Source organism: Gallus gallus, chromosome 1 (genome assembly GCF_016699485.2).
Source record: "Gallus gallus isolate bGalGal1 chromosome 1, bGalGal1.mat.broiler.GRCg7b, whole genome shotgun sequence".
Classification (NCBI taxonomy): domain Eukaryota; kingdom Metazoa; phylum Chordata; class Aves; order Galliformes; family Phasianidae; genus Gallus; species Gallus gallus.
The window spans coordinates 63,044,854-63,061,234 of NC_052532.1; the positions used below are offsets into that span (position 1 = coordinate 63,044,854).

A 16,381-nucleotide genomic window follows, 5' to 3' on the forward strand; every position below is an offset into this window, starting at 1 on the left:
TAGTGGTACTGACAGACTTGTTCTTTATGCATACAAAACAGAGAAAAAGCAGTAAAATGTGTAAACTCCTCTCTACAGGCTGTCCAATGTATCTTTACTTTAGATTCAGAATAATTGATTCTTCTGTTTCATTCAGTTCTTGGCAATTGAAACCACAGTTTTGTGATCTCTCTGTTAGCAGTGGAAGTGAACCAAGATCAACTATTCATCTTACAGGAGCCACCACACTGCAGTTACATGGTAGTACTTTCAATTAATACACAAATTCAGTAAAATATTTTAGAAGTAATAGGCTGTTTACCATTATATATTTCAAATTTACTCACTTGTCCCTATCTTCTGCTTACGTATGAATATCCCATGATGTTTGACATGAAAAAACTCTGAGAGGTACCACTATAATGGCCCACAAAGATTAAAGGACATGCTTAAGACACTTAATGCAGCCACACCATTCAAAACATACATTTTTGAAAAATGCTTTGGATGACATAAAATGAATGAGAAAAGTGAAAAGTGCCTCAAATAAACAATCTGCCAAGAGCTTTTAGACATGACCCTTGCTGGTTTCTGTTACCACCCACTATTTCTGTCAACACGTGCAATCAGTTTGTCACGTGAATCTACACAGGATGCAGAAATACCACTGTCAAAAACTCCTCTTACTGCAGAAATTTGCTCTGTTGCAGTTCCTGCCTTTAATACTATCTAAGTGAATGACTTCTGTAACATGTCACCGAAAAAAAAAAAGTCTAAACTTAGAACTATTCATATGCAACGTCGTTCTTAAACGGCAAACATTTCAAACAGTTTCTTCTTCTGTCTGCTGATTTTTCTGGAAGTGGACTTTCATATACTCTAGCACAGTGTTTTCTGCCTCCAAACTACATCAGCATTTTCCCACCTCCCTTCTTCTCAGGGGATACAAATCAAGAGACTTCCAATCTCCTTAAGTTTTTAGCCACAAGAATTTCAAATCAGTTTAAAAGTCAACAATGCAACCAATACAATTAAGTTCTTATGTGTTCACAGGTGAATAGCCAACAAAGCCTGACTCAAGGCTTGTAAGGGTGTCCTTCCAAGGGGAAATGTAATACTCTGAAACCACAAAGCAACCTGCCATCACTCCCATACCTTCATGAGGTCACTCCTGGCTATTACTCAACTCAAAAGAGGAGGGAGGCAAGACTAGTTACTGATAGGGATGTTGCAGTTACTAGATGCAGCTCTTTGAGCTTTCTGGTTTCTTAACCTGCGGAAGAGGTGTTAAATTCAACAGAGGAAATCAGGCTTGGTTAGGAAGGGATCTTAAAAATCATCCAGTTCCATCCTCCCATGATGAGGGCGGAGTTCCCACCCAGCAGCTCAGGTTGCCCAGGGCCCCATCCAGCCTGACCTTGAATGCCTCCAAGGATGGGGCACCCACAACTTCTCTGGGCAGCCTATGCCAGGGCCTCACCACCCTCTGAGTGAAAATGTTTTCCCTAAAAGCTGCCTGAGGTGTGAGGGGTGCAATACAGGACTTCATTTTCACTACAAACTTTGTTTTTCTGTTCTCAGAAAAATACTAGCATCTGCAGTTGGTAAGCACAACCTTCAGGCATTTCTAAATAACAGCACATTTGACAGTTACAAAACCTGTCAAAAATAGCAGGCCAAGTGGGACTCCAAATCTGTTACACCAAATTTAAGCTCCTTGAAATCCTTCTGTCAAACAATAGTAATACTGTTGTAAATTCCCTTTCTGCTAGCTGAGCATAAAGTTGGGTAGGGATAGGGAGACACAAAGCATGAATCAAAACCACAGCACAGCTAGATCCTTGAGTGCCTTCTCCTTATCACTCTTAGTTTTCTGACAAATGCCTTAAATGTTGCTGCCTTAAAAGTTAGCAGGTGGGAGTTCTCTATTAAGAAAGAGGCGAAAATATTTCATAGCCAGCCACATTTGTTTCAAAGCGAATAAAATCCTCTAGTAATTAGAAATTTATAGGTATATAACAATGTACTTATCTATAAACATTTACATACCCAATTTCAGTTTTGTATACATACATACATAAAATATCTAAATAAAATATATACAAAGACATCACAATCGACATTTAAATAACAATTCTTACATAGAAATTCAGAAACTTTCTGCCACCTTACCATAAAGAGCCTTAGCACTTGTTCTTGAATTCTGCTCCCTCTCTGATTGAGCAAATGTGGGTGAGCCATAACCACTGGAAGGAAAAAAATCTGGTTAACTTCTGTATGAATGTAATTTCTACAAAAACACAGGCACAGAATAAAACTTTCCCATTGTGCAGGGCTACACATACCTACAATGTTTGCAACAAAGGAGATGCTACTGGATACTGGTTCTACATCATGGATATAATGAAGCGTGCTTCACTTGGGCTGGAAGCCCTCCTGTGCTATTTCTTGTTAACAACATCATGCACAATGGGGGCTGTGATATACATCTAAATACTACCATAGTGTAAGTAACACTGATTACTATCAAGTAACAATAATGCCAAAGACTTGGTAGCATTTTGCCTCTCGCTTATATACACAAGTGCTGTTTTTAACAGTTTCAAGTGCTTTTCATAAAAAAAATAAAAGGAATATCATTGCCTATAACAAATGGAAAGACAATCCAACTTTCTTCTAGCATTAACAACAATAATGAGTCACGTACAAACTTTTGCATTAGATTAGGCCAATTCTCATTAATGGTGTGAATGAGTCTAGTGCCACACTTCTGACACAGGCAACATCTTCCTATCTTAGAAAAGGCAACACTTTCGGGGAGTGCAATGGTTGCTCAGTTACATTTTCTGGGAAATGATATTTTCTCACAGATGGAAAGGGCAGCATCATCCTCGAGGCACAAGAATGCTTTCACTCACAGCTAGCCTTAAACATCTCAGTCATATGAAGACATCTTTGCATCATGTCATAATTGTATTGCGGCTACAGCAATTTATTTTTCTGTGCCAGATGACATCACTCAGTAACACAGCTTACTCTTCCACTAATACAAAAATCGGTCAGATAATATCTATTAGTTTGGTTCCATGGTTTGAAAGCTGCATGTTCTTTCAGAGAAACTGCATTTGTGTTATTCTATTGAGCTCTAATAATCATAGCTCCATTCAAAATGAAAGCATAAGGAAAAAATGCAGAACATTTTTCTGTCCATAGAAGGAAAATCAAAGGCATAAACTTACTTGATTTGAGGAGAATAACTTCCATAGCCACCAGGAGGGGTATTTGATATATGGCCATTCATTCTTATCGTCACTTACCGAAGGAAATGTTCTGCAAAAGAAACAGCAGCAAATGAATTGAAGTCTCTAAAGGGACGAAGGTTTAATACAGATGTAATCCAAACCTAATGAGAAAATTAGGGTTGAAATGTGGAACCAATTGCATCAACAAACTCAATTGTTATTATTTTTATTGCACCGAAGCCTTAAAGACCTATTACGGAGCTTCCCCCCCAAGTTGTAATTTGATAAGTTTTTCTTCAAATAATTTGTTAAATTAAGCCATTACAGCAGTCTTTAGGAATAACTTTTCAAATAAAAGGCTGGCTAAACAGAGAACAACATCTGCTTCAGAAGTGAATAAGATGTTCCAAATGGTAACTTTAATAATCAAGCATGCTTGATTTTCATCCACAATTCATTTATCTGAATAAACTTTTGAAATGATTTTTTGATGCTTATTACATCTATAAAACATATCAGATGAATTGTTAGAAAGATGCATTATTGAAACAAAACACAATTGTTAACATAGAAGTAAACTTGGTTAGTTATTCTGGGACTGAAAAAAAAAATCTACTTTTTTTTTTTTTTATTTTAAGCAGCACGTAATTTTCTGGAAGGTTGGCATGCCAAAAGAAAGCTCTCATGTAACAGCAATTCTGAAAAAGCTATGATGAAACAGTTAGAGGAATGCTTTCTTGCTTAAATGTCATGTCCATTGAAGTTAAAATTGACTCTGGAAAATGATTTTCATATTACAGTTAACAAATAACTATTTAAATTTAAAATGGGCAAACATACTTTCATTTATGTGTGTGTATATATACATATACAATCATAGAATGGCTTGAGTTGGAAGGAACCTCAAGGATCATCAAGTTCCAATCCCGCTACCATAGGCAGAGCTGCCAACTGCTAGACCAAGTAATAGATCAGATTGCTGAGGGCCCCATCCAACCTGGCCTTGAACACCTCCAGGGATAGGGCATCCACAACCTCTCTGGGCAGCCTGTTCCAGCACCTCACCACTCTTTCAGAAAAAAAAGCCTTCCTCCTGACATCTAATCTAAATCTCCCTTCCTTTAGTTTTAAAACTACCCCCCTTGTTCTATCACTATCTACCCACATAAAAAGTTGATCTCCCTCATGTTTATAGATTCCCTTTAAATATTGGAAGACCACAGTGAGCTCTCCCCACAGCCTTCTTTTCTCCAGGCTGAATAAGCCCAGTTCCTTCAGCCTGTCTTCATAGGAGAGGTGCTCCAGCCCTCTCACCATCTTCATATCCCTCCTCTGGGTCCTATCCAAAAGCTCCACATCTTTCCTGAGTTTGGAGCCCTGGACTTGGACGCAGTACTCCAGCCGGGTCCTCACGAATTCAGAATAGAGGGGTACAATCCCCTCCCTCTCCCTGCTGGCCTCCCTCCTCTTCTGATGGAGCCCAGGATACGGCTGGCCCTCCGGGCTGCAAGCACACACTGCTGGCTGATCTTAAATATTTCATCTACCAGAATCTCTAAGTCTTTCTCAGTAGGGCTACTCTCAAGTTCTTCTCCCAGACTGTATACGTATCTGGGATTACCTCAATCGAAGTGCAAAATCTTGCACTTGGCCTTGTTAAACCTCATTAGGTTCACAAACCTTTAGAGTTTATCAAGGTCCCTCAGGAGGACATAATTCAGAGTCATGAAATAGAAGAAGAATTTCAGCTCTGCAAAACAGACTAAAGTATGTCAGATAAAGCTTGTATCCAAAAGACACTCCATTTCCAAATGCGAGCACAACCTACTTTGTTGTACTAAAGCCATTTCACAATCAGCTTATGTTCTGAATCACTGTCAGCCTACTGCCTTACTTTAACAGTTCTCTTCTTGCTTTACAAAGAATCAGTAGCCAATTTACCTATAATACGTACAAAAAATATAGTATGCATGTGCTCTTCCGCTTTCCTCTTTCACCCAGAAATACAAATCCAAATCAAATTCTGTTCCCAGCTCAAAGACTTCTGCGATTTCAAGAGACTTAGGAAGCTTCTTTGATCTTCTGCACTCAGCATAGAATCATTTCTATATCTTTCTCACCTGACATCCTCTACCTGACATGAAGTTAGGAAAGGTAGCCAGAACTGAGCCATACTGATGGCGTGTCAAAACTTGTCATGGGGAAGTGTGGTACTTTCTCTGTAGCGAGCACATACTTTGCATTTTAGCTTAGAATCCCTCTCCTCCCCCTTCGCCCCCACCTTTAAACTTTTGATTGCTCTTTGCAAAACATTTTTGTTGACAGATAGACAGCTTGCTTTCATTTCTCCTGCAAGTTGAAAAGAACATAACACATAACCAACATGATGACGTGCTTGGCTGCTCCAAGCCACTCTTCATAGAATGCAACACTTACTAGCTGTTTGGAATAAAACACTCTCCATGCTGAGGGCTGTCCATTTCATTAGCAATTACAACCTTTTGGAAGCATCCTGGACTTGTCCCATGATTTGAAAGAATATAACTACTGATTTTTTCAGCAGGATGTTCCAGGTCATTGTGCACTCCTTGTTTCATTTCAGAAAATACACAGGCCAGAGCTCTTTGGATTGCTGTTGTTTAAGTCATGCTGCCATTAAACTCTTCAATATTACATACCGGCTATTAATTCTTATCATCTGCAAAAACCTTTCTACGTGAATACGCTGTTTAACAATTTACACTTGGATTACCTTCCTAAGAGTGATCAAGTCGTAAATCTTACACAAATTATGTCAATTTCTTTTCAGTATCCCCCATTAGTTAGAAACAGAAAGTTTCACATACTTTCCACATATACTTTTATTAAGATAACTCTTCATTCCCTAGCTCATTTTATAAGCTGTGATTTTTCAAAGGACAAATTCCTCAACTACTCATTTGAAAGTGATATCTGGAAAAAAAAAAAAAAACACTACTTTTTTTTAGACTCTCAGAATGACTTTGTTCCTCTGACAAACTAATTTTTCTTAATCTGCAACGTACTGTGTTTGCTAGTCATATTCCACTTTAGGATAGCAGTGAAACTTTGTAAGTAGAAGAAATATAATGACATAACTAAAAGCTTCAGCCTTTGAAATTAGCATAGCACACCAGAAGTTTTAAAGCAACAATGAACTTGAAAAGCAGATTTTTCACACTAGAAGAAAACACATCTTGACTAAATACTTGTCAACAATAAGGTGTAACACCACTCAGCATTAATGAATAAAAGTTGTAAAATTACAACTAGGATCAAGTGATACTGAGAAACTGAAGTTAGAAGTTGTGTCTTTCTCAACAAACAAACAAACAAACAAACAAACAAAACCAAACAAACCAGGAAGACTGTTCTGCTAAGTATGCTACGTAAGCACAAAAGCTTTACAGACTGTCAGCTGATTTACAAACAAAATGACAGACATTCTGATTTGTGTAAAGCCAACAATATTTCCCATCTCCCAGTAAATGACATTAAACACTTTTGAAATGTCAAGACTACTGCTCTGTCAGTACAATACCTGAGCCTTTATTTCCCATAACTTTGTTCAGGAAAGCTGAATAAATAATGAATAAAATCTAACTCTTTACAGAACATTTTTTGGGGGGAAATTAGCAGCACTGAGAACTGATTAAAATTACCAGGCTATTTCATCTCCCTCAATCTAAATATTTTTGTAAAACTGCTTTAAGAAAACACACCAAAATTTTATTAAGTATTTTATTAAGATAGAAGACAAAAACATAAAAGGATAACAGAATGTGTGGTGTTTTGCTTACTAAGCACTCGCACGGCTTTCTTTGCTGTGTTTTTCATCCCAAATTCTCTTTCAACTCTTACAACCAGTCCCACAGCAAAAGTCAACTAGCACGCACTGCTAGGCCTTCGTCATCCAGGAGTCTGTGGATAAACTGTGCTTCCTCCTTATTCTTCCCCTTCACCTCAGCCCAGCAGTTCACAGTAACATAAGCCAGTGCTGCGAACTTTAAGATAAACATCCTTTGTAATTAACTGTACAAATCCTCTTCAAGTAACCTGAAGTATCAACAGTTTACTTGTTAGTATATCCAAGCATGGCCATGTCTTTCTCAGACTCTTGAAAAAAATAAGGCCTGTTCTGAACTGTAACTATTTTAAAACAGGGAAACTAAAGAAAAATGTAAGAAAAGAGTAACCATAAAGCTGATGAAAATAACAAGATATAGTGAGATACATGTTACAATATTTATATAAAGGTATATTATAATGATTTAAAAATCGATGTCATAAGAAAATAGGAAATTCCTTAATACAGAACAAAAATGAAAGAATACTGAATACTTTTATGCCAGGATCTGAGACTGAACAAAAAGAATCCATCCAGAACTTTACTGCCACCATAAGCTTTATTTTTGGCAGGACTCCTGAATATTGTTAGTAAGCAGCCACAGAAATGACAAAGGTCTGGCTTTTGTAACTGATAAATCATTTTGGAGAATGATGTACTTTAGATCTTCAGTGGACAGTTACAGGTGGTCTGTTGCCAAATATAGGCAGTATTGCACTGCTATCTAAGATGATTTCATAAACATTCACAAGAAATACGCACAAATACTAAAATACCCCTTGCCTTCTCCACCTTACAGCACAGCATCCTAATGAAGGCAATCAGATTTGTGTGCAAGAACAAGCTGATGCATAGGCAACTCACATGTTCTGCCATTAAATTTCCTAGGAGGAGTTGGAAGGGAACAAAATTGCTCAATTTATTTTAAAAGCCCGTTTTCTAGAAGGGCAGAACCATTTAATTGCAAAAAATGAGATACAGGAGACACCAGAGCTCTTTTCCACTCATCCTCAATCAATCAGTCCTACCTAGCAATGGGTCACAACATCATATGGGAAAAAAAGAAACAGTTCAACGGTGTGGGGTTTTTAGAAACAATGCAGAGAGCAGGGAGGGTTAAGGAGAGGAGGATGCATGGGAAGGAAGAGGAAAGCCGAGAATGGCTGAAAAAGTAATTATCTACCAAGTAAGAAAATGAAGAAAATGTTATTAGTAACAAGTCATTGTTATCACATGCCCTCAAAAACACAGGATTCTTTCTCAGCTAGATAGCAAGTACAAACTGTAACTCCAGCCCAAACAAAAACAAGTGGACCATTACAAGGTAACCCCTAGCTGCAGCAGATCTCACATTGTATCTGTGTCAGAAAAGGACACTGTCTCTCCACACTTTCCCCCCTAAAGGATTATGGAACAACAAAAGCAACCTCCACAAAAAACAGATGAGTCCACACTACCCTGTAACTCACTGCAGCTTGAATAAAAATGCCTACCATTGCTGTTCCACAGCATTCAGTGCAGCTGTTCTAGAAAACTCACCTGCTTTGTAATGTCTCATATTCCACCTGTTTCTTCTTGAACTCGCCCGCTTCACCCATTTGCACTTTCCATGTTACCCTCCATGCTAAATTTTGAGCCGTTCACAGTTTTAACTCACTTGCTTCTCCTCATAGAGGTCATTTCTTTGTTGATTTCTTATGTTTTTATATTCCTGTGTCTTCTCTTGCATCTACTTGCCTTTTCTCTATCCTGTTCTCCAACCGCAGATTTTACAAATGGAAGTCACAGACAGACTCAAATGAAATGCTGGCACTGCTCTCTGCCTCAGGACTTGTTTCGGATAACAACCAAGAGCAAACATGCCTTTTGCACTCTGTTCAGCATCTTGTGTCAAGATAAACATCAAGATGTACACGCATATAAGTAGGTTTCACTTCAGAAATGATCAGTGTCCGTTTTCCATCCTCTGCACACTGCTATCAGAATTTCTAAGAGACAAACCACACCTCTTCGGGCTGGCAGCACTTCACAGTATCCCATTTTCCATTTTCTATTAAGGGGATTTGAGTATCCAAAGCACATTCAAAAAGATGATGGCAAAAATCACACAAAGACTTCAAAGTTAGACCTGAAAGTGATGCAATTTCAAGCCAAAAGACTCGGTCTTCTTTCACCACTAGTCTGCCTTCTAAGGCACCCCTTATTAATGATGGATGGGGAGGGGAGAACCTGAAGGTTGTTGAGAAGAGAATAGGTACTCTGATATGTCTGAGTGCCAGAACTAGAAGAAAATATGCTAAGCTCAATAACCACAGTACAATCATTTTGAAAATACTGCTACTTTCCCTTTGGCTTCTTCGTAACAGGGAACAGCGGAGTGGGAGTATTTCAATAAAGATGAATGATTATGACTCTGGCCAGGAAGGAGACAACGTTGTGTGACAGGACATAGCACTACCAAGGAGAGATTTACAAATCCATCTGTGCCCTAAGAACAGGGCAGCAGAAGAGTTCAATCAACTCTCCTTTTTCACTGCATTTGTTTTTATACACACTTTCTTCAATTTAGCGTTTTCCCTCCATCCTTAGGACTATGCTAAGTTTATCATGACTACTCTTCTCAGCAGGATAGGCAAGATACATTTATTAAGAAAATTCAGAGACAAAATCATCAGTCAACGTAGAAGACAGCATATGTTAATGCAAAACTGGTCTTCAGAAGAAGCATTGTTAGCTAGAAGAGAAGTTTTCTGCTGGGAAAACTAACAGTAAAAAGTGCCCCTTCAATTTTCCTTTTGTTGTTATAACATCTTACAGAGATTTACTGTTAAATAAACACTCTAACAATGCAATTAAGATAGGGATCTTTTATTTGGAGGATGGGGAGAAATATGGAGCTCAAGAGGAAGAACTGAATGAATAACCTTCAGAGAGATCCTGCTCGCAGATCTGGCTCTTTGTATTGACACACTAATAGAGAACCTGGCTGCAAACAGGTCCTTATTCAGGCATGGTAACCTATTTCCATTCATTTCACTCAGACCTGGGCTATGATTTATGATTTATCATACTGAAAGAAAATAGAACAGATACTTTACAGCTTTACAGATACAAAAACTGCAAAGGCTTAAAATCCCTGTTGTAACAAAGGAGCGCTAATAAATACACCAGCATTAAAGCCACCACTCACTGCTATTTATAATTAGAGAATTAACCAACCCATCTAAAGCACGATGAGAATTAATTACCAAAATCAGGATAATTATGCAGGTCTTAAAGAAAGTGTCAGACAAGTGGGAGAGCAGCATTTTGTGCAAAACAAAAAACAATCAAAACCCACCACACACACAAAACCAAAATACGTTAAAAAGAAAAACAGCAACAACAAAAATGCAACAACCACCATGGATACAGAAGAAGAATCTAAAGAGGAAGGTGTCCATGGTTCATGAAGTACTTTGTAGGAGGAGGCAGATAATGTAACCGTAACATACCATTTAGTAAATAAATAAATAAACAAACAAACAAAAAGCCCAGCTGATGCTAAGTCTAGCTCAAGTCTTTAAAGAGGGCCAAAGAAACTCTTTCAGTGAAAGAGGTCACCAGTTTTAAGTGCCACAGTGCTCTGGAGGTTAATGTGGCACCTCACCCAGCACATCCAGAAGTCAGCATGCACCCGTGTGAGTGAGTGGGAGACTGAGAATACATTCGCCATGCTCACCACCATCACTAACTTCTCTGCTCCAGCAATCAAGCAACAGCTATAAAACAGTCTCACAAGAGAAACCTAACAACTATGATTCCACTTGTGTTTAATATCCACTGAAAAGAAGAACAGCAGGTCACAATTTGTACTTCCTGATGAAGGCTAGTGATTTCATCTTAGAGCTGGGGAAGGGTTTAGTTATCTGGAAGGCATCTGCTATCCCCACGTACAGCAATGAGGTAGCAGAAGATACTGTCTTTGCTCACAAATTCTATTCCAAAGACGGTGTCAACGCTACTCTAAATATCTCCACTTACAGAGAGATAAACAGTAATTTCTCTGGCTTTATTTTATTTTATTCTTTAAAACTTTGTTTTGGAAATATTGACTGATGAATACAACTGAACTTTCACAGGCACTATGGTTTTATACTTCAACACACTGACTTTTTTTCATTATCTCCCTCTACTCCTTGTGACAGAAGACTACAAACTAGACCATCAGCTTTCAAAAGAGGGCACTCCAGACATTGATTTGAAAATTGGTTTGCAGCATGCCATCAGCAAGCCATCAATCTGACTTGCAGAAGGAGAGTTTATAAATGATATTAATACTGTTGTCTGAATATTTTCTTGCATCTATGTACTTGTACAAATGTTAAGAAATTGTAAGAATTAAAAAAAAAAATTCCAACATTAAGACATACTGTAAAAATAGCAAAGGTATATGAAAACGAACATGAAAATGGCTTTAGGTGTTGTCTGTTGTTGCTTCAGATAAAATTTTCATCTTAATCTGGCTAAGAAATGAATGAACTCCCAAGGTGGTTAAACTACTACTTACTGCTCCACGTTAACCTGGATTAACCACCTATCATATCTTACTTGCAAGCTTAACAGATATTCTTTTAAAACAAACAAAAAAAACCCCTATCTAAAATAAAATAAAAATTACACAAAATAATTTAATTAAAATAAAGAATAACAACAAAATGCTGATTAAGTCCTCAGTCTTCCCAGTTAAGAAAGGCCTTTTTTTTTTCACCTAGATCAAGCAATGTGCAATCAAGGCAGCAAGCAAACCTTCACCATGTTGCTATGTAAAAGCTCATGGCTTTCGATAAGATAAATTAAAACAATAACCGCCATCACAGCATTTGGGGTTTAAAGAAGAAATGTTAAAACTCAGTTAGGAGAGTTATCATATTCTCAGAAGTAATTTAAAATATTCCTCAAGTCTTTTATGCTGCCCATAGAATTTTCTATCACAACTGCCATCCAGACACTGCACTGAGCATTAACTCCTGTATTTTTCAATACTAGTGAAAAACATCATGAGAAATGGACTAGACACACAGAGTCCATAATAGCAAGATAACAACAGAAACAAAATGATGGGGACTTTGAGAATAAGGCAGTAAAGTTAAAAGGCTGAAGAAAGCAAAATTAATTTTTAAAGAGAAATAGAGAACAAGTTTCACTGGAAGCTATTTTAAGACGTAGCAGTAACCTCGTGGACTTTTATAAAACCTGTTCAATGTTCCTGCCTGGAAAAAATAAAGAATCCATACTGCTGTCACACTGGAGAGACGAGTAAGCCAACTGGGATATTCAATTTAATACAACAAAAATACAATAAGACTTTCTTGTTACTGGAAAATATGCACAGGAAAACATGTTTTTCAAGGAAATATCACTTTTTTTTCTTCTTCTAATCCAAATACCATCTAGATGCCCTGTAGGGTAATATAGCATCATTTCCCACCCCACAGCAGTGAGGAGTAGTGTAGAGATAAGAGGAGAGTCATGTAATTTGTTCAGTTCTACAGAACTGTGAAGCCAAGCAGACAGTTCCTCTGTATCACACAGCATTTCTCTGAGGCTTTCCATTCTGAACCAGGAATCTGCAAAGACAAGCTTCAAGGACAGCTTCTCCTCACAGAGGGTTAAAAACAGGCATATGACTATGCGCAGTAAGATGTTTGACCTTGAGGCAACCTATGCAGCTCTCAGCACTTTCAGACACGCAATACCTCACCTGCACCCAAACATCAGCTGGAGGGGCTTATTTGGGTCAATAAAAAATCTTGAACACCCACTTTTGTTTGCATTAATCTGCACGTAATCCAAAGAGACCAGGCTGGAATTCAGTGAGTAAACAAAAGGCACTATCTTAAAAATCTAAGCATGACTGACTGGTCTACAGTCAGGGGAAACAATTAGGTAGCAGAAAGTAATCAAGTGCACGAGAACGTGCTGAACTGAGGTCACAGCTGCATGAAGTCAAAGCCCACCACTGAATTGACAGCATACGCTCATAACTCAGCCTTGGTACCATGAAACCAAGTAAGACTGAACAAAAACAGATTCTACAACTTGTGGGAAGAAAAGCAATTCAAACTTGGCACTTTGTGCCTCTGATTTTCCTAATTTCAGTTATTTATTTCTCACTACACAGATACAATTTTGTCCTCCAGCAATTTGGGCAAAGCTCCTGCCCCACATGCATTTCAGAAATGAAAGCATATTCATCTGAGTTCTTTCTTCAATCACCTGATCAAGTACAGAAAAAAAAAAAAAAAAAAAAAGAGTTCTTTTTCAAATCAATTAACAGATTATTTGGAAATTTGCATTTACAAAAGCCTCTGATTTTAATGCCTAGAGCTACAGACTTGATTTTTAGAAGTCAAAGTAAGGAGTTTTTTGTTTGTTGGTTTCCTCAGTTTCAATGCCCTCACCATTAATCACTCCCTAGGGTTCCAGTAAACATTCAGTGACTAAAGATGACCACACTAGAAACCATTTTGAAAGTCCAATTATAATCAGTAAAAAATGGATTTGGCTCCAATTTCCAATAATTGTGGAGCTTGAATTTTCACATGCCACAATAAAATATGTCCAGAAATTTGTTGTTGCTGGTTGCCATGTCAAATTCAACAAGGCATCACGAGAAAGCAATCCCAAAAGACTGCAACCAGTTATTTTATTGTAATTTGCTGATTCACTGAATTGAAAACATTTTTCTGAGGCATTTCCGAAGTCAAAATGTTTTTACTGATGTCAGCTAGGTTCCCAATGGAAACCTCAGTCTGGGACTGGGGCCTAATAACACCCTGCTCCCAGGAAACCTCGGAGGAGCTCTATTTTTCAGAAAGTTTCCAAAGAAAGCCAATTTTCAAAAATCTTCCAGAAGATGAAATTACTGCTCTCCACTTAGATCTTATATTAGAAAGCATGTGTACAATAAGAATTTGTGGTAAGGTGAAGAATAGAAAGGGAAGGGGCTGAAAAAGCTATATGTGTTAATGCTTTTTGAGCTTTTCCTGCCTAGAGAAACAAAGGGATAGTTTGGGGAAATCAGAGTGCACCACTGATTTCCATGTACTTCTAGAACTGTTCTAGAACTGACTCCAATGATGTTAACATGACATAAGAAATACTCGTATGACATATTTTTTCACATATATGGTTACCCTCCTGTGGAGCCAAGAAATAATTAAATAATCTGACTCTCAAGATGAGTCATTATTTTATAGGTCTCTATAATCTGTAAGATTAACAGTCATTAAAGACACTGTAAGTTGGACTTTTTTTCCCCTCCTCACTCCCAGAAAAGCACATTTTGACTTGGTACTTCTAATACACGTTACCAAATGGCAATGTCATATTTCACAAACTGCTTGACTTTCATAGCAATGATATCACTGCAAAGTGAGTTACACTTTCAATGGAAATAGCAAAGATTACCTATTAATGTAGTCCTTAAAACAATGAATGCTATCTTGAGCACTATTTCCCATAAGATCCTTTTCCTCCTGGTTACACTCACAGGCAAAATTACTTTCGCATATGTGTGTATGTGTCTATGTATATAGAAGCATAGAATCATGGAATCAGAGAATGGCTTGGATTGGAATGGTCCTCAAAGATCATCAAGTTCCAACCCTCATGCCCCAGGGATGGGGCACTGGGCAATCTGTTCCAGAACCTCACCACTCTCTCAGTAAAAACTTCCCCTACACTAATTTAATCTCAATCTTCCTTCCTCTAGTTTAAAACCATTCCCCCCTGTCCCATCCACGTCCTTATAAGTTGAGCTCTCTCAGATACTGTAGGCAACTAAGGAATCTTGTTCATTAAAACCTTCAGCAGCTTCTCGCCAATGATTTAATTTTGTTTATAGAGCTGCATTGCTGCTGCTATATGTTTCTTGAGAATGAGAAGGATAATTTTTCCTTTTCCAGAAGGCACATTAGATAAACTTTAAACTTGTACCCATTTTCAAAGGAAAAATATTTGTCCTACACAAAGCCTCCATTCAGAGTCCCTGTTTTTACTACAGTAAGAAAAATAGCTGTGTCCTGGATAATTTGTTCGTGTATGCCAATAAAAGCACGTTGGCTTAGAGCCAGCACTTCTGGCAAGCACCCAAAGACTTCTGAAAACCCATGAAAAGCTGAACTCTTGTTTTCTCTACTTTTTATCCTTTTTTTTTCTGTACACTATTCACAGTACTTATTACTTATTTACATCAAATATGTCTTTATACTACTGTGAGAATAAATTAAAGGAGAAAAATAAGTCTAAAGAATAAAAGAAATTCTTTTAGAGAAGGTCTTGCATGAAAAAAAGTTTTCAGGTATCTTTATAGGTTTCAAGTCTTAAGTATATGTTCTCTTAAACTCCACTCTATCTAAAAAAGATAAAAGATACTAAAGTACACATATTCATATTTTAGAGGTAGATACGATTAACAAACATACTAAAAATATGCTTAGGAACCTACACTTCCACATAGGACTCCGGTCCAGATGCTTACTGTCCAACCTAGGGCAGAATCTGTGCAGAACCAGAGTGCATAGGAACCTGGTGGAAGTTCTTGGAAACTACTCAGATCTATTGTGCCCAAGTGCTTTTCCCAAATCCAGTTTTTCTAAACAGTTTCACAGAATCACAAAATTGGGTTGAAAAGGAAAGAAGTCATCTCCCACCCTAAGGGCAAGAACAACTGTGCAAAGGCACTTTCTGAAAGATGCTTGCCCAACCTCTCCCTTGGGAACACCAGCAAGAGTGGCTAAAAGCCAAGCCTGGGGATCTCGTGGGCTCACTACCCTTACTCTTGAAAATGTTCTCAATAGATGCTCTAAATCCTTGCTGCAGTTTGAATGCACTTGATACTGCTTCTACCCACAGCATGTCCAAGAAATACATTAGCTTATTAATTGTAAAAAATAAAAGGTAATAATAACATGCACCCAATCAGTGCTAGAATGGGCTTATAAAAAAAAAATATCCTCTTCCTCAGTCTTGCTTGGTAAAGAAGAGTTGGGTCACTGTAACCTCCTTTATCTTTTATAACTTATCATGCCTATCAGCACTGCAACAGGCCTACAAAGATGATGTCTCATGCGCACCATCTCACTTGTTTTTCCGACTAAGCCATCCAAAGTAAGCAGACGTCAACTTCTATTTTCCCAAAGGAGCCCACAAGGCAAGTTTTTAGGAGGAGGAAAAAGTATTACTGTTACTTCATCTATATATTATCTTTCATTATCTCAGTGTTTTTCTAAACCATATCCCCTTGCTTCTT

The 16,381-nt window shown here is 37.8% G+C and overlaps 1 protein-coding gene across 15 annotated transcripts in view; it reads right to left on the minus strand.

The window, feature by feature from the left end:
* EPS8 (epidermal growth factor receptor pathway substrate 8) overlaps positions 1 to 16,381 on the minus strand; it is a 131,236-nt gene that overhangs the window by 51,516 nt on the left and 63,339 nt on the right. For 14 of the 15 annotated variants that reach the window (XM_040655696.2, XM_416405.8, XM_040655645.2 and 11 more), the window contains 2 exons: positions 3,219 to 3,309; positions 2,152 to 2,225 (listed from right to left, as the gene is read on the minus strand). In XM_040655696.2, coding sequence (XP_040511630.1) covers positions 2,152 to 2,225; positions 3,219 to 3,280 — 136 coding nt within the window. In that variant the 5' untranslated portion in view covers positions 3,281 to 3,309. Of the gene's footprint in view, positions 1 to 2,151; positions 2,226 to 3,218; positions 3,310 to 8,625; positions 8,883 to 16,381 lie in introns of those variants that run through there. The other variant, XM_040655671.2, reaches the window with a different exon arrangement.